The sequence below is a fragment of the Rutilus rutilus genome (genome assembly GCF_951802725.1).
Source record: "Rutilus rutilus genome assembly, chromosome: 6".
In the NCBI taxonomy this organism is placed as follows: Eukaryota; Metazoa; Chordata; class Actinopteri; order Cypriniformes; family Leuciscidae; genus Rutilus; species Rutilus rutilus.
Window position 1 is genome coordinate 22,896,441 of NC_140214.1, and position 27,284 is coordinate 22,923,724.

At 38.4% G+C, this 27,284-nt stretch overlaps 1 protein-coding gene across 1 annotated transcript in view; it reads left to right on the forward strand.

Moving 5' to 3' along the window:
* Positions 1–22,375, forward strand: part of tgfbr1a (transforming growth factor, beta receptor 1 a) — a 36,157-nt gene extending 13,782 nt beyond the window's left edge. Inside the window, exons 2-9 of the mRNA XM_084411163.1 lie at positions 2,410–2,643; positions 7,928–8,167; positions 8,817–9,047; positions 10,350–10,517; positions 11,826–11,982; positions 15,642–15,766; positions 17,617–17,747; positions 19,496–22,375. Of these exons, the coding sequence (XP_084267289.1) occupies positions 2,410–2,643; positions 7,928–8,167; positions 8,817–9,047; positions 10,350–10,517; positions 11,826–11,982; positions 15,642–15,766; positions 17,617–17,747; positions 19,496–19,621 (1,412 nt within the window). The 3' untranslated portion in view covers positions 19,622–22,375. The remainder of the gene's footprint in view (positions 1–2,409; positions 2,644–7,927; positions 8,168–8,816; positions 9,048–10,349; positions 10,518–11,825; positions 11,983–15,641; positions 15,767–17,616; positions 17,748–19,495) is intronic.
* The last annotated feature ends 4,909 nt before the right edge of the window (positions 22,376–27,284 follow it).

The following is a 27,284-nucleotide window of genomic DNA, read 5'->3' on the forward strand; positions in this document are numbered from 1 at the left end:
TTAAAATAATCCAGTTTGATGTGTTCATTTAGACTGAATTGAGGCCGTTAAATGACATATGTAGATACAGACATTATTATTCCCATCATTCCAAACCTAAAAACCTAATGATTTAGTGATCACTTGATCTGTTTTGTAGCACTATAATAACCCTGATGTGGAAATTCCATTTTACACGTCAACTTTATTTTGTTGTTGGCATATATGTGCAGTTATGTTAAAAAATCTGCTGTTTTCATTGTTTTGAGATGATGATGTTAATTTATTTTAATTAAAAAGTTAATATATAGCAGAGGGGGCCCAATTAGATTTTTTTTGTCATGGGGCCCAAAATTCATGGTGGCGCCCCTGATTTCAAGTAACTGTTTTCTATTTTTTTTTTTATGTAAGGCCGTGAGGGTGAGTAAATGATGACATAATTTTCATTTTTGGGTGAACTATACCTTTAATGTTTTTTTATTAACATGGAAATATTAAATACTTTTTTTAATGAAATGATACTCTAAATTCTAAACTAAAACTGCCAGTAGGTGGCGGTAAATTTCGAAATTAGTAAGTCGTTAAATCATTAAGTCATTCATTCAAACGGCTGATTCGTTCAGGAATTAAGTAAATGTCTCTCTTTATGAATGGACCATTGAATCATTGCCTAACCCGATTGATTCAATCAAAACTTTGATTCAGAAATGTGTTGCTCTGAGATGCACAACAGTTCTGCTCTGGCTTTACAGGTAATATTTTCAAAAGCAAAATTGAACAAAAGCAGACAATATTGTGTCTAAACTATAATATTATTAACTTATTTATTGAACAACTGTATAAAATGAATATCACATTTGCACTCGTGCTATTCGGGACACAAAGAGCACTCGTGTGATATTGCTTAATCATGATATAAATATCGTGAAACAAAAACTCATACAGGGGCACTTTTGCACTGATATCTTGAAGTTTTGGAGCATTCTATAGGCTAAATCACACAGCGAGTTGTTGCTTTCTCAGAATGTGCATCTCTCAGCTTATTTCATTCCCGAGTTGTCTTGTAACATGTATGCTCTGTTTAAGTTTAGTTTCATTGTGTGTTGGATCTGTTTTCCCTGTTCCTGTTTGCCTGTGTGCCCTCTGCCCTAGTTTCGTAGTGTGTGCCAGTTTGTTCCCTTACTTACTGATTATGTTTACCTGTTGTTCATTTAGTTACCTCATTACATTACCTTGTGTATTTAAGCCCTTAGTTTCCTCAGTTCATTGTTCCGTGTCGTCTTAATGTAGAGTGTGTTGCGATTTGGATTTCTTATTAAAGACTTTGAATCGGTACATGTGTGTTTTGACTAAAACACGCCAGGCAGAAACCTTTCGCTTTCTAGTTTGAAGCCTGGGGCTGCTTGAGGTTTGGCCGCTGCAGGTTTGTGTCCTTGCATCTCCACAGCACTAGGCTTCAGACTTCGACTGGTATGGATAAGCCCAACTGGGAGCTATGCTGTCAGTCTCCTCTTCCTGTGTAATCTGGTGAACAGGACATGTGCTGTAATTCCAACCACATAACCACACTTGCGACATTGATAATCATGTACGAGAATTGAGGACTCCTCAAAGAAAACATTTTTTAAAAGAGACTACAAAACTACATCCCACATCAAAATTGAATTGCAAGATGATCTATTCACAAATTGTCATGAGTGCTTGCTATAAAAGAGACGCATCATTCTTATAGCTGTTGTTTAAGCCGAGGCGATTTGTTTGTCAGCATATTGTTTCCACAGCACATTAACAAAACAATTTAATAACACTGCTTCTCTTTTTTTTTTTTTTTTTACCTTCATTCATGTATGGTCCACAGGAGAAATATTAAGCCAGTGAATTAACATTTGATATACCGTTGCCAGCTTATGTTGAGGCAAATTCATCTCTCGTCGTGTCTAAGAGAATGCGGCATTAGTACAGCGACAGATGCCGAAAGCTCTTAAGTTTTTGATTTTACTCTCAGGGAATAATTGACTGTGGTTTGAGACTCCTTCACCAGCGTAACTCTCATGCAAAGTTTGCAAATTGCATGTGTGATATCCACGGGCTCGCCTTCTGGGTGAAATATTTATGCAACGTGACATTTTTCCATCTTTTTTCCACGCCAACTCCATCTTTGCTCGCAAAATGATTGAAAAGATTATCATTCTCCGCGATTTATAAAATGAAGTAATTAAATAAATAAATTAATAAAATTAATGATCAAAACTGTAAACTATTGTTGACCCCGCCCCGTGTGATACTATAGTGCATCTCACAGGCTGATGATATGACTATGGAGCATATCACCCAACACTAATCTGCCTAGGACACTTTCTGTACTGTTTAACAAGCTGACTATCTAAATGTATCCTAACCTGGAGTCTCTTTCTCTCTCTTCTCAATCAGGATTGCTGTGTTTTTGTGAGCGATGTGTGAATCGGACATGTAACACAACCGGCCTGTGTTTTGCGGTCGTCACAAAGTCTGCCGGACAGATCATAATACAGGAGGGTCAGTGCATTAATCAAGATCAACTTTACCCACCGGACAGGCCTTTCCAGTGCGCCTCTTCCAACAACGGCCGGCATCCGTACTGCTGCGACACTTACATGTGCAACAAGAACCCAAAAGTCAGCCCAGGTAAGAGAATAATGTGATCATGATGACTTTTGAGTGGGCTTTCAAGAGTTTGTGACTCTATAATGTCAATATGTCATAAAAGTGTCACAATACCCAAGTTCATATTTGGGTTGGGGTTATTTTGTCTGGCACAACATAATGATTTTAAAATGACTTTCCATGTTGAATTTGCATTGTTTTTTTAGTGCGGCATCCAAATCCTTTGTTCCACATGGCTTTACATCAGCTTAATTAAATAATTTTTTGTTCTGACCTTGAGCTTACAGACGTAAGGCCCATTGTGCCAATTATTTCCATGTCGCTGTTGTATATAAAAGATGCATAGTGTCCTGAAGTAGTCTGAAAACCTTGGGCATATTAGCACACTGGCTAATATGTCACAGATAGCGACATTTAGGAATGAATATATAGCTCTCATGCTCTCACTTTACAATGAAGCTAGGGACACAAGTGCTTGGTTCTTCAAAGCTGGCTTTGTTGCTTAATTTGTTCATTAGTTTGAACCATATGTTTAGATTAAAAGAAATTGTGATGTGAGACTTTGATGTAGCCTACAGTTACAGTAATGTACCAGAGCTAACAAACTCAGCGAACTCATTTAGGCCTAACTCAGTGATTTTTATCATTTTGCTTTTGCACAGACCTGCTCCTGAGCTCCCTTATTACTCTTAATCATTTTAGCTATGTCCATTTTAGATTTTTACTAGGGGCTGCACAGTTGTGAAAAACTCTTTATAAAATTTTATTTATGGTTATTGGATATTTATCAGTCAATATTTGACATTTTGTTGGGGGAAAAATACTACTAAAGCTTGATTAATGTTTGTTAATGTTGTTTAATTTTACTGAAACTCCTCATGAGCATTTATTATTAGCTCTTATTTTATAGCAGGTTACAAAAGTAATATTTATACATTTATCTTCTATACTGTACATAAATTCACTTAAAGGGCACCCATTATGCAAAATCCACTTTTACATGGTGTTTGGACCAGGGCCGTTTGAAGGAATTTGGGGGCCCCAAGCAAAATGGACATGGAGCCCCCCCCCCCAAAAAAAAACATAATATAATATGTAACCATATTCCGTCCGTTCGAAAAAAAAAGTTGCACTAACTGTTTGTTACAAGCAGTATTTGCCGTCAGGCAGGTAGCTGACATAAACATATTTTTTCTAGCCTACCTGCTGAAAAATTACACCATTTGTACAAGACAAGTGGAGCTATTTTATCCAGTGTAATTTATCACTTAGGCCTACCTCTATCTTTAGGGGTGTAACAAAATTCACGGTTCGGTTCAATACGATACTCATGTGTTACGGTTTGGTATGTTTTCGATACAGCAAAAAGAAAGAAATGCCAATTTCCTTGATTTATTTATTTTTCTTCTTTTTTTTAATTAAAACTAGCATCATAAAATATGATTTATTTTTACTTTGAGCAATTCTGGAGCTATAATTGACTCTTCTTAGGAGCATATAAAACAAAACAGCTCCTTGGAAAAAATTTAATGTAATTGTATTTATGTATTGTAGTAGTTATAAACAAATGTTTATTTTAGTTAAGATTAACATTTGCATTGTATTCATAATGTCAAAATAAAACCGAAGTAATGTTACTTGAAGGCATTATAGCCTACTATTCCTGCCAAACTATGTGAATGTTTCTCACTAGATCTCGCAGCAATGTTATTACTTCAGTGGCGAATTCAAATGCTTTCTTTACTGGATCTCTTATTAGAGCTGTGTAGTAACAGTAACAGTGTCGCATGATCACGATCGGCTCGCGCTGCACTGGTCCAAACTGATAAACAACGGTCCGTCAACCACACAATAATAACGAGTAGCTCATTTTCGTTCCCGCTTACATTACATTTGCCATTTGATGTTGGGCAATGTTGTGGCCGCGCCGGCGTCTCTACATTATGAGCGCGCTTGCCACGCGCAACGCGCTTACATTTGAAATAACTAAATTTTGGTCGGCAGGAAAAATGATCCAACGAACCGATCGGTTTGAAAACGCGTACCGAACACCGAACCGAAAGCCTCGTACCGAACGGTTCAATACGAATACGTATATCGTTACACCCCTACTTACCACTATCTTGTTTTTTCTTATCCTCCTCTTCCTTTCTCTTCATTATTTTCTGGCTTCCTGAAGCATAATTCCGCTTCATGATGACTGCCGAGGAGTTTTTGTATTTTGCCGGCAGCAGAGATCACGTGATTGGCTGGCTGCTGTCAGCGACTACTGAGGGGGGCCCCCTTGAGGGGGATCCCGATAACAGTGTCATTGCACTTTACTGCATTGACTATCAAAGGGGCGCTCACACAGTTTGTCATTGCATTTTATTCTTAACCAGTCGTTGTCTTGGGGCCCCAGGCCAGCTCGGGGCCCCAAGCAATTGCTTGGTTTGCCTGTCTTGTCGCGACGGGCCTGGTTTGGACATAAATGTGTGTTGCCAGTGTGTGAACACAATCACCCTACAATGATAAAAATCCACCCACTCCTTTTTTAAATCCCCATTAAACCAAAGCAGACTCATTAGGCATGCCTTTTTGATTCTCTGAGCAGTGTGACATCATACTGCACAGGCCCCGCCCATGGCCTCTGACTGACAGTCCTGCATTACCATAGTTTCCACCCTCAGCGAGTTGTACGCTATCCGCCATTTTCTCCGTGCTGGAGCAGCTGTAGCGATCCTGGTGTTCTGTTGTTGGATGTAAGATTGAACAAGAGTCTTCATTTTCTCCCAACTTCTGAGCCACTGAGGACGCAGTGGATTAGTTTTACTTTTGAAGGTAATGTGCCCCAAAATATACCTAAATTCGTTTAAATGTCTGCGCAAATCATTTCCCTCCAGACTGCTTTGTGAACGAGGGGCAATACAAGGCAGGTTTTGCTAAAAAGTTGCTACTCAATGATGGATCAGTACCAACTATCCAGCTTATAACGTTAGTGTCCGGTGCTATAAGTTACGGGTCAAGGCAGTAATGAAAGGTAGAGGGCGCACTTTATTACAGTTAGGAGTTGTTTTACGGATATAACTGTTAACCAGTTTATTGAGCACCCCCTGAAAAGGCATAAAGTCTGTTTATATTTGTTTACTGTTAGTTGTAACGAGTGTTTATAAGACTCTTATGCACACTTCTTGTACAGTTTTACTCAGCTCTTATGGTTTCTAGGGTGAAAATGGATGCTTCATCTTTTGTGTGATGTACAATAAACTTGATAAAACTCATTAGTAAAGTTTTGGCCATCATTCAGACGAGGTCTACTCTGCTACAACTAGGGCTGGGTACCGAGTTGGATACTTTTTAGGTACCGACTGAATTGCCTCGATACTATCGAGTATCGAAAAATGACTTGTTGTTCGGTACCAGATTTCGATACCTAGGGGTTAACTCGTCAACGTCGGTGAGCCAATAAGCACTAAAAACAATAGTTTACGCGGTTACGCCTAGAGACGTGGCTTACGTAAAGTGTGTAAGCGCCCCAACCCCCTAATATGAGGTGCCGTCTAGGGCTTAAATCAAACTTCATTCACGCACACATGAAACACTTGCATACACATATACTAAGTAGTCACACATACATTTATACTGCTGAATGCTCAAACAAATACATATTAAATGCACAACGACACACCTAAAGTCGCTCACGCACATACACGCAATCTCTACACACACGAGACGCGCGGAACTCTGCGCGCACATACTCTTCAAGCTAGTGTTAAGCCTCTGTTATACTTAACCGCGAGTGCGCGAGGGTCCACTAGGGTCCGCGTGATGTAAAAATCGTCATCGGGGGTGCGCGCGGAGGCTCCTTGCAGACATCCGCGTGCCTCCCATTTTTTGTGACCGCGCGTTCATTAGGTTAAAACTGCGAAAGAGATGGAAATACCGTGGAAATTGAACGCGTTCACAGAGCGGACCTCAGCAGAAAGTATAAATACAAATACATTTTATTGCCTGAGATTGTCCTGTTTTTTTAGTTTTTTTGCTGCTGTGCGGAGAATGAGCTCTTGAAGCTCCGCCCTCTTCTTGAAAGGGGGCTGGCAGCAGCAGCTAATTTGCATTTAAAGGGACACACACAAAAACGGCTCGTTTTTGCTCACTCCCAAAAGTGGCAACAAGCTAAGACTTCACATATACACACTGGTCATCAGAGACTTATTTTACATCTTGTAAAAAGTAGCATAATAGGTGCCCTTTAAATTAAGCATACAACTTTGTTTAGTGTAGCGTCTAACATTTTTTTTATTGTTTTTTATTTTTATTTTTCCATCTGATCCATGCCGTATCGCAAATGGCGATTATTTAATTTGTTTTATGCTAGTGCATGCCAGCAAAATTGCCTGAGATCGGTCTTTTAGACCACAAAATTCCCTTGCAATAGAAATGGGCTTGATGAAAATAGTGCACTTCTCTAAATGTATTTAAGTCACAAATCAATCAAAACAAGCTGTTAGTATAAATTGATTCAGCCACTTTTCCCTACGGGAGCTCAATTCTTAAAAAGGACAAATAACACAGAGGAAATATCACGTATAATACAACATACAACAATAATAGCCGTTATTGGATTATAATAGCCGGCAGAGTTTGGATTTCACATGCTTTGCTTTTAAATGTTAATATTAAAGAGTTTCAATAGTTTGACCAAAATGTCTGGAGTTAGTTCCGATTAATATGCAGAGGAGCAGCGACTGACATTAGCGTTAGTGGATGAACATCACAGACAGGACAAAACGTGCTGGAAATTGAGTGTCGCATAGCCACTCTCTTAAAACTTTTAGTCTTTTAGACTTGTAATTCAAAAGAATGACTTTCAAAGTCTCACTATTCTATGGTGCTTATTGAAAAATGAAGAAAGGCTATTTTTTCTCAATGTCATCCACATTTGCCAGAAAATAGTTTCAGCATGATGAACAAGGCTCTAATATTGACAGCAGTGGTTCTCAACACTTGACTCTAAAGCCTCCTTTTGTCTGAGACAATATTTAAAAGTCTTCCTATCCAATTTGATATATACATTGTAGATGGTACTTCTGTTGTAATAAAAACAAAATTATGATCTGATCTGTTTAATGTTGTACATGTTTATTTTTAGTGTTTTTTTTTTCCTGAATTTAATTAATATTATACTGATATAAATTTAAATCCTTTTTAAGACACATTGGGGGGCCCTGAAAGTTTGCTGAGGTCCACATGTGGGCCCCAGTCCTCTAATTGGGAACCACTGGTTTACAGCCTAAAACATGTGCTTTGCTGCTTCTTCTTGCAGAGTTGCCTGATACTGAACCCCAGTCTCTGAGTCCTGTAGCCTTGGCCGCAGTGATTGCCGTTCCCATCTGCGTGCTGAGCTTCATGCTGGTGCTTCTCTTCTACATGTGTCATAATCGCTCCATCATCCACCATCGTGTGCCAAGTGAGGAAGACCCCACTATGAACCACCCGTTCCTCGCTAACGGCACCACGCTAAAGGACCTCATTTATGACATGACCACTTCTGGATCAGGCTCAGGTGTTTTACATACTATTATTATCATCACATTATTGTTTGCCTTTCTTCTTTCTAAGAATCCAGCTGTACCGTTTTTTTAATGCCACTTAATATGCAAAGATTCAATTAAAATCATTACATTCCCCTTCATTTTTATGTATTTACAGGATGTTTTTCCTGTATTGCCCATTATAAGCCCCAAAGTACACTCAAGCCAATGTCATTTCCTTAACTTTGTTTTCAAAGCCCCTTGGGAGCAATTGAGGATGTGTAAATTGACAGTTTAATGCTTTCCGTGAGTTATGAGCCTCACGCCAAGCTGGTAGGCTTGTAGGCTTTATCTTTAGTCTAGGATTTTAGTCCAGAAGCTGCACTAGCTGGTTTTGTTGGCAGTGTCTCAGATAGAATATTTGTTTTTAGCGCCTGCATGACTATGAAATCATGACAGTCTTCCTCAAGGGTTCAAGGTTTGACTTGTTTGCATGGCTCTATTATCTCCTGCTGGCAGATGCCGTAACTACACTGTTTTGAGGGCAAAGAGCATCTTTCTCCATTGACATTAGACGTTGTTGTGTATTCTGACAAAAAAAAAATTGTTGTAATAATTTGTAAGCTTGTATTTGACTTTTTTTTATATTTTTCCCTGACTGCTTTTTCTTGTCTTTTATAGGTTTACCACTGCTAGTGCAAAGGACCATCGCCAGAACCATCATTCTCCAGGAGAGCATAGGGAAGGGGCGATTTGGAGAGGTGTGGAGGGGCCGCTGGCGTGGAGAAGAGGTGGCAGTGAAGATCTTCTCCTCCAGAGAGGAGCGCTCTTGGTTCCGTGAGGCGGAGATTTACCAGACTGTCATGCTTCGTCATGAGAACATCCTGGGCTTTATTGCTGCAGACAACAAAGGTCATACAACACTGAAAGCACTTCAGTTGCATTAAGTTTTATTGTACTGTACATTATTTGCTCTCTAGCATAAGTGCGTTTAGGAAGGTAGTACTTCACATTTCTGTTTGTGGTGTTATTGGTCAATTCTATTATATTTAGTTGATTGAGACACATTTGTTTAAAGCTGCTTTTCCTTAATTGTTTTTAATGCTCTTGTTGTATTTGCTCACTCTACTGTATGCGCTTTGGGTTTAAGAAAAGCGCATTACAAATAAAATGTATTATTATTATTTACAGTGTTTTACAGTCAGGGATCTCAAAGGATATCAAGGAATTTTAAAAGTTTGATTTCCAGGCCCGAAGAAATATATTGGAATCCCAAAAAATCATGTGTTGCAAGTTTTTTTTTTTTTTCTATTATTATTATTATTATTTTAGATTATTTTTTAAGGAATGTTCTAGTTCTGCTCTGCTAGAAAATATTTTATCAACTAGATATTACTCTTTGTGAATTTCAATGTAGAGTAAAACTCTACCGATGTGAGTACAGCGTCTCTTACCTGTAATACTCAGGATGGAATCCGGCTTGTCCCGTAGATGGTCTGCTTGCGCGCTTTAACCCCGCGCACGAGCAGATCCGTTTGCTCTCTGGAGACACGTTCAGTTTTTCCGCTTGCAAATTCCGCCATGCAAGTAGCAATCCGCCATGGCGCGAGCACAACTGGCTTTTAAAGGGAATGGAAGATCAGACTCTGACTGTTTTTTTTTGCGCCCAAAACACACCCATTACTCATTAATAGAATAGGGACAACCCTTTTAGACCATGCGCTGGGCGCGCCGACCATTTTTTCTGTCGTTAAACTAGCAAAAGTGCATTCGGACACGCACTAAGTGCACTTGCACCGTGCACTTTAGACCATGCACTTCGATCGTTAAAATAGGGCCCCAAATATTTAAAATATAATTTTTGTTGTTTCAACATTAATGGAGATTCAATTTGAAATTATTACACTATTAAAAAAAAATATAAAAAACTTTAATGTTAGGTGCGATTAATCGCAATTAATTATGGAAAAATTTGCGATTTAATTTGTTCATTTTATTTAATCGATTGACCTCACTAATTATATAATTTACATGCATCAGACATCAGCTGCTCTACTATGTAGAATTTGCCATTGGATTCGTCCATGAAAAATATGCAGGAATGATCTCAAACCACTCAACCAACATTCAGCAAAAAGTGTTTTGAGCTGCCAGATATTGATGTATTTAGAAGTTTAAAGCATTGAAGGGTTCTGCTCTCTCTATTCATCTCAGATAACGGCACGTGGACTCAGCTGTGGCTGGTTTCTGATTACCATGAGCACGGCTCCTTGTTTGACTACCTGAACAGGTACACGGTCACAGTGGAGGGCATGATCAAGCTGTCTCTCTCCGCTGCCAGTGGTCTCGCTCATCTGCATATGGAGATTGTGGGGACTCAGGGTAAGTCACAATACAGAAGTCACTTTTCTTTGATACTTTCTGAAGCACAGACATTTTTACATGAACATGCAAACATTTTCATATAAATATGCTGCTTTAGGCTGTCCACTTTGTTTCCTCGAATCAAATTTGTGATATTTTATATACAGTAATATAATGTGACACGACAGGAACAGAAACAAAGTGTATGACTGAGGGTGTGTTCACACTTGTAGTTTGGTTCTTTTGGTCTGGACCAAAAAAGAAAATGATACATTTAGTCCTGGTTCGCTTTAGCGTTCACACTGTCATTTTTTTTTACCAAACTTTAAGATACAAAAAAAAAATCAGCTTTCATTATGTATGTGTATAACAATGCTGTGTGCTAGGCTAAATATAATGGTATTTTTACCTGTTGAGAACTCATGAAGAGCTTATAAAATGTGTAAAGGAGTCAAAACACTAGCAGGAATTCCTCCGTCACATACACAATCGAAGTTCTGCTGAAAAGAGACATTGAGCATTCTGTCCTTTTTAGGTTCTCTTGTGGGGTCCGCTTCCAAACAAACTCTGGTGCAGTTAAACAGAAATATGAATGCAACACGGACTATCTTGTTTGGTTACACTTATTCAAATGAACCGTATTAAAGCCCAAAGTACACTTTGTTTTTTATGGGTATATTAGGGTCCGCGTACAGTGTGCGTGATGCAAATTTCGTCGCCAGAATAGTATGCATACTGCCTGATTTTTGTAACCACGCATACTTTGTATGCGCAGATCGATCACACATGTGCATTGAATTTGTTTAGCACTAATCAGTTGTTCAACAAGATGTCAACACTGACCCGGGCCATTGTTTCACAGTAGAAAACAAAACTAAAGAGACGTAACAACAAAATACCAGAGACTGCAACAGCAACAGATGTCCGCATTGACAAGCACTTGTGTGAGGGGGTTACGAGATAGCCGCAACTTTATTTTAACAGAATACAAAGACACTTCTATCGGTCGTAACTTCTGGAGAAAAATAGTGCAGACACTGGACAAAGATGAAAGTTTCAAGAGCGCATGTGTCGACCACCTGCGTTCGTGCACGCTATCAAATGGAGTTTAATTTGAAAAGCTACGTGTACGCGTACTGTACGCATAAAAAAACTAAGTATACTTTGGGCTTAACAAAGTGGTTGCACCAGAGTTCATTTTAATCGAACCAAACCTGCACAGTGTGAACACACCCTAAATGTCCTGCCGTTAAAGTAAAAGACTCAATTAAATGGAAGAGAATAGTAATAGAGTAAATGCTGTACAATGTCTTGTCCAATCCTCAGGTAAGCCCGCCATTGCCCATCGTGATCTGAAATCCAAAAACATTTTAGTGAAGAAGAATGGTTCCTGCTGCATCGCTGACCTTGGATTGGCTGTGCGCCACGACTCAGCCACAGACACAATTGACATTGCACCCAACCACAGAGTGGGCACTAAAAGGTCAGTAATTCATCACTCTGCACCATTCATAGCGACGTATGTCTAGATCCGGCTAACAGACTCGCGCTCTACCACAGTGTTTGCTTGAGCTGAGGGCTTTGTGTGCCTGTGAATATTAGTGTTGTGAAACAGCCAATGATTCAAGCTTATGCAAGCTTATGCATAAGATAGCACTTTGCGGCTGTTTGTTGCAATTCAGTGACTGTCAATTTCATGTTGTCAATTTCACACCTACTTTCGTGTCTACTCAGTATTGTCCTGTGAAGTAGAGGGTAAAAATAATAGTAATACTTTTATTTTGTAATTATTTTTTTGGGGGGGGGGGGGGGATCAATAAAACTGCTTTGCTGTATCATTTGAGACACAACTAGAGATAAAGTAGTGCAGTAAGAGATTGTGCATGTGTAAATTACCTGCGTCTGTGCATTGTCTCTCTACTAATAGTGAAGCTTCAAGATTAATTACTTCAAAAACAGCGATGTGACTGTCTCATTGCTGAGAAATTTTATGCTATAAAGTTAATTTATTACATCATAATTTATATTGGGACAGCGTTGAAAACAAGTTTCTGTGGTCTTGAATGTTTCTGCATTACGTGGTTTTATTGCACTCCTTCCAGTCGATCAGAATCGAGTATTCAGACCATGGTATAAGAATTAATAATTTGTGATAGCTGCCGTATCAGTATACTTAGGTACCAAGTATACCTTCAAATACTTGGGTAGCATTTTCCTTAGCAGTGCAGCGCACTTTCAGAAACCCTCCACCTTCCCCAGCTCTACCTGTATAGATCTGCTACGGGTAATTCATGTACACTATATTGTACAGCAGCAGCATGTCTTACTTGCTCAAAGCAGCGTGTCGTGTATGTATTGGTTTTAGCAAGTCCTGTACTAGCTCTACAGCAGCAGCGTAGCAAATCTATTTCGCCAAGACCAAACATACAACATGGTAATGGGTATGACAATGCCAATCACTCCCAAGAGTTGTCATGACAGAACTCGGATATTTGCCACAGTAGGGAAGAAACAACTAATGCAACTTCCATTTCAGGACATCTTTAAACATTTCTTAAAAATTGTATTGGAAGTTTTTTTGATACCATATGAAACCAGCATGAATACAAAGAGTACATTTCTAAGAATTCAGCATTGTTCTAAACAAAAAATTTACAAATAATATTTATTTTTCTTCATTAAAGACTCTTATTTGTTGTTGACCCATCATTCCTTGATGCTAAACTGTCATGCAGGCTTCTCTTGACATACTCTGTTGGGAGTGGGACCTCACTCCTCGGGAACCCTCACAGTTCTGAAGTCTTGAGTTGATTTAGAGGACACTCAGAGGGTGAGATGTGTGTTGTGAAGGGCAATGCTGCAGGGACGCCACTCGCCCTGTTGTCATCGCAGGAGTGTGTCACATCTAATCTATAGCGAGAGGCTCTCAGCGGTGCGCCCATTTGCTTCTGTGCCCCCTGGACACCATTTGCACACACACTTCCCTAGACTACTCCCGGGTGTAACAGTCTGTGACACCCACTCACTGACACTCAAGTATTCCAGTATACAGTCTACCGTCTCCTGCTGTGATTATAACTGAATGTGACTTTTGAATGTCAAGGTGCTTCCTCACAGCCTTCTTATCCCCCTTGCGTTCGCTTGAGTGACGTTGTCTCGGTTTCTAAAGGAAAACCATGTTTTAGGCCACTATGTTTTAGGCCACAAGACAGCTGCACCTTTAAAGCTCCATCTTTAACACATGGCAGAGCAATCCTACCTCAGCAACTGTTGCTTTCTGCCATATAATTGGAATTAGGTTTTATATAGAATTTTGCATAAACGACTAAAAAATTTTGCAAACCAAAATTGTTAAATTTGCTGCGGATTTTCTCAAAAAATGTTGGTGATATTTGCAGCATTGTTGATTATCAGTGAAAACCCACCAATAATGATATATATATATAACCAACATCAACAAATCAACAAATGTTGATATATAACCGAGCACCAATGGTGTGAGGACACTCTTTGAATTGCTCTGTTTATGTATTAAAGGTGACATATCATGAAAATCTGACTTTTTCCATGTTTAAGTGCTATAATCGGTCCCTATGCATCTACCAAACGTGAAGTGACAACACAATAACTTTGTTTTGGTAAGCCTTTCTCTGCAAGCATGTGAGCCAATCATATTTCGCTCCCCTTCTTGTAGGAAGGGGATCTTATTATAATATTACCGCCCCTTAATCTGCACGTTTCCACTCACGGCGACGCCATTTGGTTTACAACAGTGTAACAGTTCTAACGCAATGGCAAAAGTTCGATCAAAACATGCAAACAACTGTTCTGTTGTTGGCTGCACAGACGAGCACAGAAGACTATTTAGAGTCCCAGCCTCAGATGAGACGAGAGCCGTGGATTAATTTTATTTTCAATGGAAATCCCACAGAAACAGATGAATCAATGGAACTCCACAACAACTACATAAATGTATCCTCTAACCATTCAGAAACGTCCAGGTGCAGTCTAAAAGTGGCAACCTCTCCCTGTAAGGCTGCACTCCGCTACTGGTTATTTCTGAGATTTTGTATGAGTGAGATTATTCGCGTGTTTTGTTATTGTATCCGAAGCGCGTGTAAAGAATCGGCCGTCTTCTGAACAGAGGCGGGGAGCAGCAGCTCATTTGCATTTAAAGGGACACACACAAAAACAGCGCGTTTTTGCTCACACCGAAAAAGGGGCAAATTTGTCGAGCTATAATAAATTATCTGGGGGGTATTTTGAGCTGAAATTTCACAGACACATTCTGGGGACACCATAGATTTATATTACATCTTGTGAAAAGGGGCAACATTTTATATAATTAGTATTAGTGACCGTAAGAGTAATTACCTGTAAATGTTTTGTTTAATTTCTGAAAACAACTGTGGTCCTAGAAAATATGAACATCAATAACCCCACATTATATTTAGTATTTTTTATATATATATACAGTATATTAGTAGTTTAATAATATCATTAAACCTGTAGCCTATAAATGTTCATTTCATCTAAAATGCTTAACACAAAAGGATCACTTGCACGATCAGAATTATGGATTTTGCTTTTCCCCATCAGGTTTATATTTTTTGCGGAACATTTGCATAAATAAGAAATTCAAGCTGCTGCAAATAATGAAGAAATTGTTTGAATTTGCATTAATTCTTGTGAAAATCCTGGAGGGACTGATGTATAACATCATAAGTGCCTATATTTGCTCAAAGGTAAATTACTGTTAATAACCTAATGTTAATTCATTTACATATTTGGATAAGTTGGGAACATTTCTGCTCACACTAATAATATTCTCTCGTAATTGCTTTAAAATAGTATCTCTATTCATTTGACTGCGATTTCGAAGAATAATTGCGAAAATGTTTGGCTATTTCATCAGCACATTTTACTGTAAATCTTGCTCTTAACAGGAAAAAGTCCCATTCATTCCTGTGGAATGTTCTTTTACTGCTGTGAAAAGGAAAATTCAATTACATCCAAAGCTTGTCAAAATGAACAGCCATAACCAAGGAGGATGAAATGGATGTTTAGATGTGGACAGAGATGTGTGAGGTTGTGTGGATAATGTTACGCTGAGGGACGTCTGTTGACATGTCATGTTTACAGGTATATGGCCCCTGAGGTGCTGGATGACTCCATTAACATGAAGCACTTTGAGTCTTTTAAAAGGGCAGACATCTATGCCTTGGGTCTGGTGTTCTGGGAGATTGCTCGCAGGTGTTCAATTGGAGGTAGGACACTGTGATGATATTTATTTTCTGTCCTTCCGTTGCATGATAATAATAGCATTGTTATGGGTAACATTTACATATATCTTTATATATGTATATTGCAAAAATACAACTTGTTTAGTGAATTATGGTGGGGCCTGAAGTCTGAGACCACTATTTAAAATGATTTTCTTTAATGTTTTTATTTTAAATCAGCACATTGGGAATTATATTATCTGATTACACTGTTGACTAGGGATGTCCCGATACCACTTTTTCACTTCCGATACCGAAGCTTTGGCTATTTGCCGATACCGATATCAATCCGATATTTTTATTTTATTCTTGAACTAATACTAATAATAATAAAATATAATGGAAGCACTTTGCTCAATTAGCCACATAAAAACATCTCACTCAAATGGAGAACAAATACTTCTCCAGTATATAGTCCACAACAACAGCTGATAATGAAAGACTGCCAGCCTTTATTCAAAAGACCTTGAGATATGTTTGGTAACCTGAATGAATTTAAAATTAATTTGCTATATTTCAGATCAATATATTTGTTTCCTTAAAATTTTAATTAACTTTAACTTTATTCTCATCTGAATTATAAATAATTTATTTCTGTATAAAATAATACTACTTTTAAAAACACATTTGATTTTCTTTTTTATTCAATGTAGAATGTGTAACTTAAAAATAAACAGATTAGTGCTCTGTTTTAGGACAAGAAATGAAAACCAATGCAATGATGAATGTCCAAAAGATGAGATCATTTTTGCTTTTAAACAGCGTGTGTGTGTGTGTGTGTGTGTGTGTGTGTGTGTGTGTGTGTGTGTGTGTGTGTGTGTGCGTGTGTGACAGTTACAGTTTGACAAGAGTTTACAGTTTGACAAAAGCACAATGTTGTGTTTTACACAAATATAAGTAGGCTAAACACTTTTTGCAGTTTTAATGATGTCCTGTATGAAAATGACGGAGTATGTTTTTATGTTTCCACTGTTCGATCGCGCCCGTGCCTCTCTCTCTCTGACACACACACACACACTCCAGTATTGCAATCTTGACATCGCAGCCTGTTCATTTTGCTGCGTTCACGCCAAACGCGAATAGAGCGGCAAATTTGCGTCTATCGCGTCTAGTTCGATGCTTGAACAGTTTGAATCCATTCGCGCGTCCAAAGCGAATAGGACGCGCCGCGCGCGTATAATGATAAAGTGAGCGTTTGAAGTGATAAAGACGCGCGTTCAGAGCTAAGGTGGGATACAGATTAGGTGTCCCTAAAGAACCCGCATATGCGCGTATCTAACAGTAACGTTAGTTCCATATTACATTAATTAATGTGCACGCGAGATTTATTTATTTTTATACCGTGTATTCTCTGTGTAAATCCATGCACCGAACGTACGTTCAGTACGAATACGTACGTTCCACCCCTAATGGGTATCGGATCATAGGTATCGGATAGATTTTTTTCTCCCCTCCGATATCCGATCTAGCGTTTTGGGCCAGTATCGGCACGATACCGATGCCGTGGATCGGATCGGGACATCCCTACTGTTGACCCACCCTTAAACCTTCCCATACCACCAAACCTGTCCCTAACCTTACCTGTATCCCACCGCAATAGCAGCAAAAGTGTTTTTGTAATACAATTGTACTTATTTTTTTATAATAAAAATATTAGAAAAACCTAATGTAAAGTGTGACCAATGTATTGTAATGTATTATAATTAATCCCAGATTGGATTCAGACTTTTGGAGCCCACTTACAATATTCTACATACAATAATCTTAGAAATAATAACCTCTTATGGTAACAAGTCATTAAATATGTGCTCTTGTGGGCTAAATTCTCCACTTAGGCATCCATGAGGACTACCAGCTCCCCTACTATGACCTTGTACCATCTGATCCATCAGTAGAGGATATGAAGCGTGTAGTTTGTGACCAAAAGCTTCGTGCCAACATCCCTAACAGGTGGCAGAGCTGCGAGGTGAGCATTCCTTCAGGTTTTAAAATTTTTTTTATAGATTACTTTGTTTTGTAGATAATGCATTCATCCAAAACTGCCCATTTTAATCTTGTTGATCTCCTTTAGATTGCTTTTCCTCTTTCATTTCTTCAATCATTTGTTCTATGCCATCAGCATAAGTGGAGGCACCACTCTTTCCTCACTCTATCTTGATGTGCTTTTTACTGCTGTGAAAGGGAAGATTCAATTGCATTCAATTTGCAATCCTAAAAAGCCTCTAATCTAACTATCCGTCTGCACAGCTATCACAGCTTGCCGATGTAAAAAACACATTTGATTACTGTGCTGCCCAATATTAAATGGCTGTTCTCTGATTTTCACACTTTGTAAATGGTTATTTGTGGGAAAGCAGATGCAGAGAACAAGCTTATTAGATCAGGCCTGAACTGACATGCTGTCAGTCTGGCAACCAGTCTGGACACTGAATGTCATCAGATTTTCAACCAAAACCAGTCACACCAAGTGGAAATATTGGTTTAATTCAGCCATATGTTTGAACCAGAAACTGATTTAGAAGAAGAGGAGGAGCAACAAATTATACAGGCTCATCTACAAGTCGATGTATGAGAATGGTAATGAGTTTTATGTATCGCTCTCTACAGCGTTGGACACAGCGGTAATTGATATGATTAGCATTTGGCTTGACTATATGTTATCAAATATCTAATAATGTTATGCTAATGTTAAACAAACTATGTTCCCGTTCGCCATCTCAGAGTCAGACAGCTGCTTTCTAAAAATCAGCATCCTTAGAAACGCTTTGAACATCATAGTAAGTCAGTGGAGAAAAGCCCCGCCCCACATGACACCCTAACCTTTGATTCTGATGTGACCCAAAGAACCTGCACATCTCACTCTCTCAGAGAACTGATCCGTGTAAATTACTTTCACAAAGTTTGTCTGTTTCAAAAGCATAGCGAATTCATAGCGAGTTCAAAAAATTAACTTTTTTCCTGTATGCATGGGTATGTTTAAATAAAGAGCTGTCTAGACTGCTGTTTAATGAAAAGGACGAGAGAAGGCCACAGCAGGCGAGACGCTTCATGCTCTCTGCTTTAAAGGTCCTACAATGAAAACATATCAAACCCAACCGTTGTTAAATGGTGAGTTTTCAGAAGCAGCTAAATGCTATGAGTTCTTTCATGTCTTAGCTTTACATTGATTTCTTTATATGACCTTTCTTAATGCATGAATGCATTCATGAATGTAGATCATGAAAATGACGATGGAGTCATTAATTACTTAAATAGGAGCCAAATTACCATTTTAGTTGACAAATTAAAGAATTTCTTGATAAAGATGGTTGTCAAAAGCGCTTTGGTTGATTTAGTTAATAACTTCTTTAACTTTTTTTTTTTTTTTTTTTTTACTCCATTCTGTGAAGGGAGTTCGTTGTAATGGCTTTGAATGATTGAGTCTGATTCAAACCACTAACTCATGAGCGAGCGAAGTTTTGTGAGACTGACTCCCAGTATCGGACATCATGTCTTCATGTGCAGGAACTCCAACAAGATGATATCTGACTCAGATTTCCTGACTGTAACCAATGGCAAATAGATTTTAACTGATTGGCAACAACAGAAATATGTTGCCTGAAAAGCTCAGAGTTGTGCTTGTATGCAAGAGAGTGAGGATGCAGAAGAAAGGTAATGGAAGTGTGTAGCATAGCAATTATATCTGTGATAGCATCTATGTCCTCCTGTCCGCAGGCCCTGCGTGTGATGGCAAAGATCATGAGGGAATGCTGGTACGCCAACGGAGGGGCTCGCCTCACTGCGCTGCGCGTGAAGAAGTCGCTATCCCAGCTGAGTCAACAAGAGGGCATCAAGATATAGGGCAACAACTCATCATCTTTACACTGCCTATCCACTCCCTCCACTCATCTAGAGGGGTGAGCGAGGGTGCTACATCCTCTGTGGAGGTTTACTTCAATCAGGGATATTGAGGAACCAGAAGCAATTGGTGCTGTTCCCTGTTATCCATGAAAAGATATCTCAAAACCATCTCAAACAACCTTAACCAGGAGTCAGTCACCCATGCTTCAACTGGTGAGTCACCAAACTAACAACAGACAGCCATTCAGTGTCATTGATGTGCTTTGCTGGACTTGAGCCTTTATGGACTTATTACTGTATATAGCCTGTTGTCTATAGATAGTTGTCTACATATGTGACTGGACTTGCTTGTGTTTATTTGTATGCTGGTATATTGACAGGTATACGTACACAGAACCACACACTATGTATATGTAGTCCGTGCTGTGCTTTTTTTTTTTTGTCCCAGAAAGTGCCACTGCTTTGAATCAGTCGTGTTTACCATATTTGGTAAAAAAGGATCTTTGTAGGTATCGAGTACTACGTCTATTTACAGTGGACATCGGATTCACCGCAAGCACTTGTTTGCAAACAGCTCAGCAGTTAAAGGATCATATTCTGCTGTAACATTGACTCAAAAGTCTCGCTTGAGTATGCAGAAGTGGTTTTGTAATGTGACTTCACCGACGTACTCGCTTTCCAGACAGAGCAAGCGAGGGCAGCACATTCAGCACAATCATACTGCATATTAGAAGCAGCCTGTGGTGTTGCCTAAAGGGACCAGTCCTTAAAGAACCCAGGCACAAAACTGGGTTAGTCATTAAAGCCATTTGTACAAAGGCCAGCCCAGCTACAGCACATCCGTGTTAATGTAAAAATAATGTGTACGTTTTTTTATGCACATTTGAAAAGACGGTACTGTTGTGATGAAGATCCGATTATACATTTCTGCAGTCCAATTTACTGTTTCCATTCATGCTCCTTGAAGCATTAAGATAATATTGACACATGTAGCTCAGAAAGTCGCAAACCTATCTATTGTATTTTTCTCTGTGCATATAGTCTGTTCATGTTCATTGGGTTGAGTTATCCAGTCTTGGTACTTTAGCTGTAAGCACTGTTTTAATGGAGACACCATTTTGATTGTTTTAAATAGTGTGACCTCACACATATAGTTGAGCAACAGTCATTGAGCTGCAGTGTATGTATCGTGGATGTGTCGTGTAACTCTGCGTCTGTATCAAGTTAAGCAATAAGTGCTCCTTTGATTATTGATTATTTTATCATAGAGTGCTGAGAGTCAATGAATGTCCTTTCTGTCTTTATTTGGAAATTCAAATATAAAACAAAGAATCTTTGGGAATGTCCTTCAGTTACATCAGGTGGAAATCTCATATTCTCTGCGCCAAAGACACTGAAAGATTAAGATGTGAAGAAAATTATGAAAATTGCCATCAGTTATTCACCCTCGTGTCATTTCAAACCCATAAGGATTTTGTGCATCTTCAAAAACACACATGAAGATACTTTTAATGAGATTGAATGAATATGAGAAATGTCTGTCCCTCCTAATTAACTCCATGTAATTAAAACTTTGACACTTCAAAGTTTACAAAAGGATCATTCAAAAAAATCCACATGAATTGAGCTGTTATCATATAAAGCAGTCGACTGTGTCTGTTCAGAAGACTAGAATCAAACCGCTCAATTTATGTGGATTTGTTTTACAATGTATTTATGAACATTCTGAAGCATTAAAGTTATGGTGCAATAGACTTCCAATGGACTAAAAGGAATTTTACTCCATTAAAATGATCTTCATTTGTATTTCGAAGATGAACAAAAGTCACACAGGTTTGAAAGAACATGAGGGTAAGTAATTAATGAGAGAATTTTCATTTCTCTCATCACTCTCCTGACTCTGGCATTTCCTTAATGAATGAATGAATTGCACAAAAGGGTAGGAAATGATGTAGGATACAGCCAGGAACACTTTCGCTGTGATATGCAATTTCACTGTGTTCTCCAGTGCATGATGCAATACAAGTGCCTCGATTTTATAAAGATTTGTTCTGCTCTCTGTGAAGTCACAAACTATTAGTTTTCACAAGCCCCCAAATGTAACATGACTCTGTATTTGTAACTATTTGCTGATATTTGAAGGTCATCATATTTCTGTCCTTCTCTGTTCATTCCAAGGTCTTTGTTTATGTGCAGACAAATGTTGCTATTCAGCTCTATAGAAGTCATTCCAGAAGCCTTTTTATATTGAGTGCCTACTCGACTACAGTTGGTGTAAATGTAATTAGTTTGGGTCACATTGAAGCATCTTACAGGAGCCAGAAACATCATTTTGAAAAACACTACTGTGCAAAACTTAAACATGATTCATGTCAAAGCATATTACCTCTTTGGACCAATGTGATCATTTACCTCAGTGTATATAAAGGTTTATTCATTTAGATGTGACATTGATTTGTACAAAGTGCTTGCATTGAAAAAAGTCTCTGTTTTATTTGTTTCTCTGGAAGAAATTGTCAGTGCTAGTATTCTAGTTCTCTCCTTAATATTTGAAACCCAAATGCAAGGCTTTTGAGTTTTGTTTGCTTCTTCAATGTCATATTGTCATTCAGAGTGTAGTGTTCACAGGTCACACTGAAATGAATCGCTGTATTTGGATGAGAATATGAATGCTCAAAGAATTGTAATGGATAATGTCTTCTTTTCTGTTTGTAAAACTTGTACATGTTAATAAATAGGTACTTATTTTACCTGAAAAAGAGTTTGGTGTTGTTTGTAATGAAAGCTGGCAACACATTGTCTTCTCGCTGTTCTCGTATGAATGTCTGTAGTTTGATTTCTCTGTTGCAGCACTGAACATCTCGGAGAACATGTGCAGGATTGTCTTTGATGGATGCCAATTTTCAATTTTGTCACAGTTTAGTGGGTTAGTTAGAATTTTTTGAAGCATCGAAAATACATTTTGGTCCAAAAATAACAAAAACTACGACTTTATTCAGCATTGTATTCTCTTCCGGGTCTGCTGTCAATCCGCGTTCACGACTCCGCAGTGCTGACGTGTTATCTGGTGCGCCCGAGCTTCGTTTACAGTCTGAGGGAGACGCACGCTGTAAACAAAACAATCTTCGCAAACATGTCTAAGGATTTCGACACAGAAGAAGACTTGCATTTACCAGATAACACGTCAGCAGCGTCTTACGTCACTGCTGAGTCGTGAACGCGGATTGACAACAGACCCGGAAGAGAATACAATGCTGAATAAAGTTGTAGTTTTTGTTATTTTTGGACCAAAATGTATTTTCGATGCTTCAAAAAATTCTAACTAACCCACTGATGTCACATGGACTACTTTGATGATGTCTTTATTACCTTTCTGGACATGGACAGTATACCGTACATACATTTTCAATGGAGGGACAGAAAGCTCTCGGACTAAATCTAAAATATCTTAAACTGTGTTCAGAAGATGGACGGAGGTCTTACGGGCTTGGAACGACATGAGGGTGAGTCATTAATGACACAATTTTCATTTTTGGGTGAACTAACCCTTTAATATTTTATTCTGCAAGGGTGCATTAATCTGATCTAAAGTGAAGGTTACAATGTTACAAACAAATACAATCTTTTGGACTTTCTATTCATCAAAGAATCCTGAATAAATGCATTAAGGTTTCCACAAAAATATTAAAGGTGCCCTTGCATGGATTATTTTATTATTTTAGAATGTTTCCTGGGGTGCCCTTATAATGTTAGTATGTTTTTTTAGATCAAATTTTGTTATAATTTAGAAATAAAAGGCATTTTTCCTATCCTGAACTCTGTTTGAAGGGGCGTGTCTGCTGTGAGACTTCTGATTGACTAAACTGTGATTGGCTGCTGTGAGACTTTAGGTTAAACCCGTTGATTAAGTGAATGAAGATCTTATCATTGCAACGCAGTTTCTGCGCTCTCACTAATGATTTCACCAATGCAAACATGATGTACGTACAGTAAGAGCTTCGTTGTGCAGTATAACAGCGTCATTGATTTCATAACGAGTTTTGGCAAGTGTCCAGATAAACTCGCGCTGTGTGATTGACAGCTTGGGCGACTGGAAAGGGATTGTTCTTTGATCGCTTTCTGTATATTAATCACAGTTTAAGTGAGATTATTTTCATCCTACTAAGAGAAACGACGTGAAGTTGATCGTTTAGTCACTGGCTTGATTTACTGATGCATAAACAGTATTGAACGACTTTGAGAGAAAGATTATCTGTCTGAACTTGAACACATCAGAAACCCACATAACCCACTGGTTCTTCAGAGGCTCGGATGAAGGAACTAAAAAAATACCTTTGTGTTCATTTGTACATCCAAACACTGAGCAACTGCCATGCTGTCTCTCGAAGAAAAATGATTCGGACGATGATTCGGCTGCGCAGTTCCGCCTGGCCTTGAACATGGGCTGGCATATGCACATTTTTGGAGGCGTACATATTAATGATCCCGACTGTTGCGTCACAGTCGGTGTTATGTGGAAATTCGCCTATTTTTCAGGGGTGTTTTTCAAAAACGAGATTTAAATAAGGAGAAAACAATGGTGTTTGAGACTCACTGTATGTCATGACTCATGTCCATGTACTGAACTCTTGTTATTTAACTATGCCAAGATAAATTCAATTTCAAATTCTAGGGCACCTTTAAGCAGCTCAACTGTTATCAGCATTGATAATAAGAAATGTTTCTTGAGCAGCACCGCAGAACAACATTTGTACGGGAGTGTATCTAACAGCTACATACATTGAAGCATTGGGCCTGATTCCTGTAAAGTGTAGCTGTGGTTACTGTCTATTCTACTTTTCAGGTGTTGCACTTGTCTAAGGGGTCCTCTGGTGCACTGGAAGTCTTATCAGCTTATTTGTTTGTCTTCCACAACACGTCAAAGTCCATCTCATGCTTTCTCCTCTACACAACACAACAGTCAGGGATGTGGAGAGCAGAACAAATGTCTCGCATGTAAAAAGAAACAGCATATCTGAAAAGCTGACTCGCTACATTGTAAACATCTAGTCAAGTTCATTTAATCCCGGCAGACTCTATTTAACTGTGTGCGAGTCTATGATGCTGCCTCGTGTTCCACAAACTGAGGGATTTGCTTACACTTGTGTCCTGATTTTTGTCTATATAGCCGACATATTTTATTTCCTTTTCTTTGCTAACAAATTACAATTTAATGTCAATAAATGAAAGAAATGAATTGCAGAGACAAGCAGGTAAACAAGAACAGGAAAATGCATTTGTCACATTTTTTAAACATTTTCTTTTCAAACCTTTCCTTTGTTGTTCCATCTAGAACATTTGTAGATGTATAATACATTTCACGTTCCGTCTGTTTTCAGAGCTCTCTTCATATTGTGTGCTTTGAAAGTGAAGAGAATAAACTCATCCACATTCTGGACTGTGGACTCAGTTGTGCTCAAACTTTTATGAAGTATGCTTTACAAACAAGTGAGAGGAGATGAAGGTCAAACAAAGGTTGTCCTCACAGGAAACTCGAAGCACGTTTCATTCATTCTTTTCCGTTACTCCCATCCCATGCACCTAAATGCTGTACCTTGAATCGGCATGAAACGCAATTTGCGATAGTCTTTTCTTCCCTATTGTGATACATATTTGAGAAAAAGAAAAAAAATGTAGAGCGGAACTTGATTTTATCTATCGGGAACTGATTGTGTGGTTGTGGTTTGCTATTGCTGAGATGTCATGTGAGTGACCATGTGAGTGACAGGTTGTGCCGCCCTCGCGCCAGTAAACAACATCAGAAAAGAGAAGATCGAGACATCGCTGCAAGTTATTTTAATTAAAGATGAGGGCACTTGAATAAAAAAAAAGTAATGTGCACATAAATCATTTATAATAGATGAGTGATTCTATTATTGGAGATACGTTCGCATTAAAAAAAGTTAAGGAAAAAAAAACAGTTCACTAACGGAAATTCTTTCCAGTATCTTATTGAAAACATTCAATTGTAATAATTCAGTGCTTGCCAAACTCAAGTTACTTCCTTTTTTACCCTCCTTTTTGAAAAAAAAAAATATATTTGTAGTTTTGTTTGTCAACTCTATTAGCCTACTGTCAATTCTGTTACATACAGCCTACTGTCAACACTATTTTAAGCCAAAATGGGGGTCAACCTTGAACAAATTGCAACAGAAGCAAACTCAACTGATTTTGTATCCTCAATATGTCCTGAGTAAGGAAAAAAAAGTCCCGAAGAATCCCATTAGGGGAAAGTTTCGAAAAAACAAACAAATATAGCCTATTCATACGCCTATTCATTCTTTTTCTTACGTGAATTGGGTAAAAATGTTAACCTTTAGATATCACCATGAAAATTACTGAGTTGATTACTTACACCAAGACAAACAAAAAATGTATTACAAGTTTTTTTAAATGGTTTGTTAACATGGACAAACGGTGCATAATCTAATTATGTATATGTGCTAATTTGCATAAATACCACAACAGATCTAAACATTGGGTATAGCCAGGTGAAAATGTCTTGTTGACATATAACAGTAAAATACTTAATGTTAAGGTCTGAATGGAGCCCATTTAGGCTACCCATGAGCATTAATACATAGAGGCAGGAAGAAGTAGCCTACTTAAAGGGTTAGTTCACCCAAAAATGAAAATTCTGTCAGTAATTACTCACCCTCATGTTGTTCCAACCCCGTAAGACCTTCGTTCATCTTCGGAACACAAATTAAGATATTTTTTATTAAATCTGAGAGCTGGATCACTCCTCCACACTGTAACTTGCTGGCCCAGAAAATGTATTAAAGACATCGTTAATATAGTCCAAGTGACTCCAGTGGCTCAATCTTAAGTTTATAAAGCGACGAGAATACTTTTTGTGCGCAAAAACAAACAAAAATAACGACTTTATTCCACTTTTCATTTTCTTCTCTCTGGGCCTCGAGTCTTTTAACGTAGTGTTTAAGCGTAGCGCGTCTGTGTTGCACGTCACCACGTAGGCTCACTATTGGGCGACGCTGGTCATGTGTGTGATACGTGGTATTTTTAAAAGATTGGGTTTGGGTTTGGGGCTGGGTTTGTGGGACTGTTTCTTGGGGACGAGTCTGAGGGAAGAACAGGAGACAATGTTAAGGAGAATGCAGAAGACAAAAGGTAAGTAAAATAAGTAAGTAAAATACTTACTAAGTAAAATAAAAAGTGAATCCTCAGAAACAGTCCCACGGACCCAGCCCCAAATAATAATCTGCAATAATAATTAATAAAGGCTGGTTTAAAGTACTTCTTCCTGCCTCTATGTATTAATGCTCATGGGTAGCCTAAATGGGTTCCATTCAGACCTTAACATTAAGTATTTTACTGTTATGTGTCAACATGTAGGCTACCGTTAGTCCATGTTAACAAACAATTAAAAAAAAACTTGTAATACAATTTTTGTTTGTCTTGGTGTAAGTAATCAACTCAGTAATTTTCATGGTGATATCTAAAGGTTAAAATTTTGACCCTATTCACGTAAGAAAAAGAATGAATAGGCGTATGAATAGGCTATATTTGGGTCTTTTTCGAAACTTTCCCCTAATGGGATTCTTCGGGACTTTTTTTTTTTTTTTCTTACTCAGGACATACTGAGGATACAAAATCAGTTGAG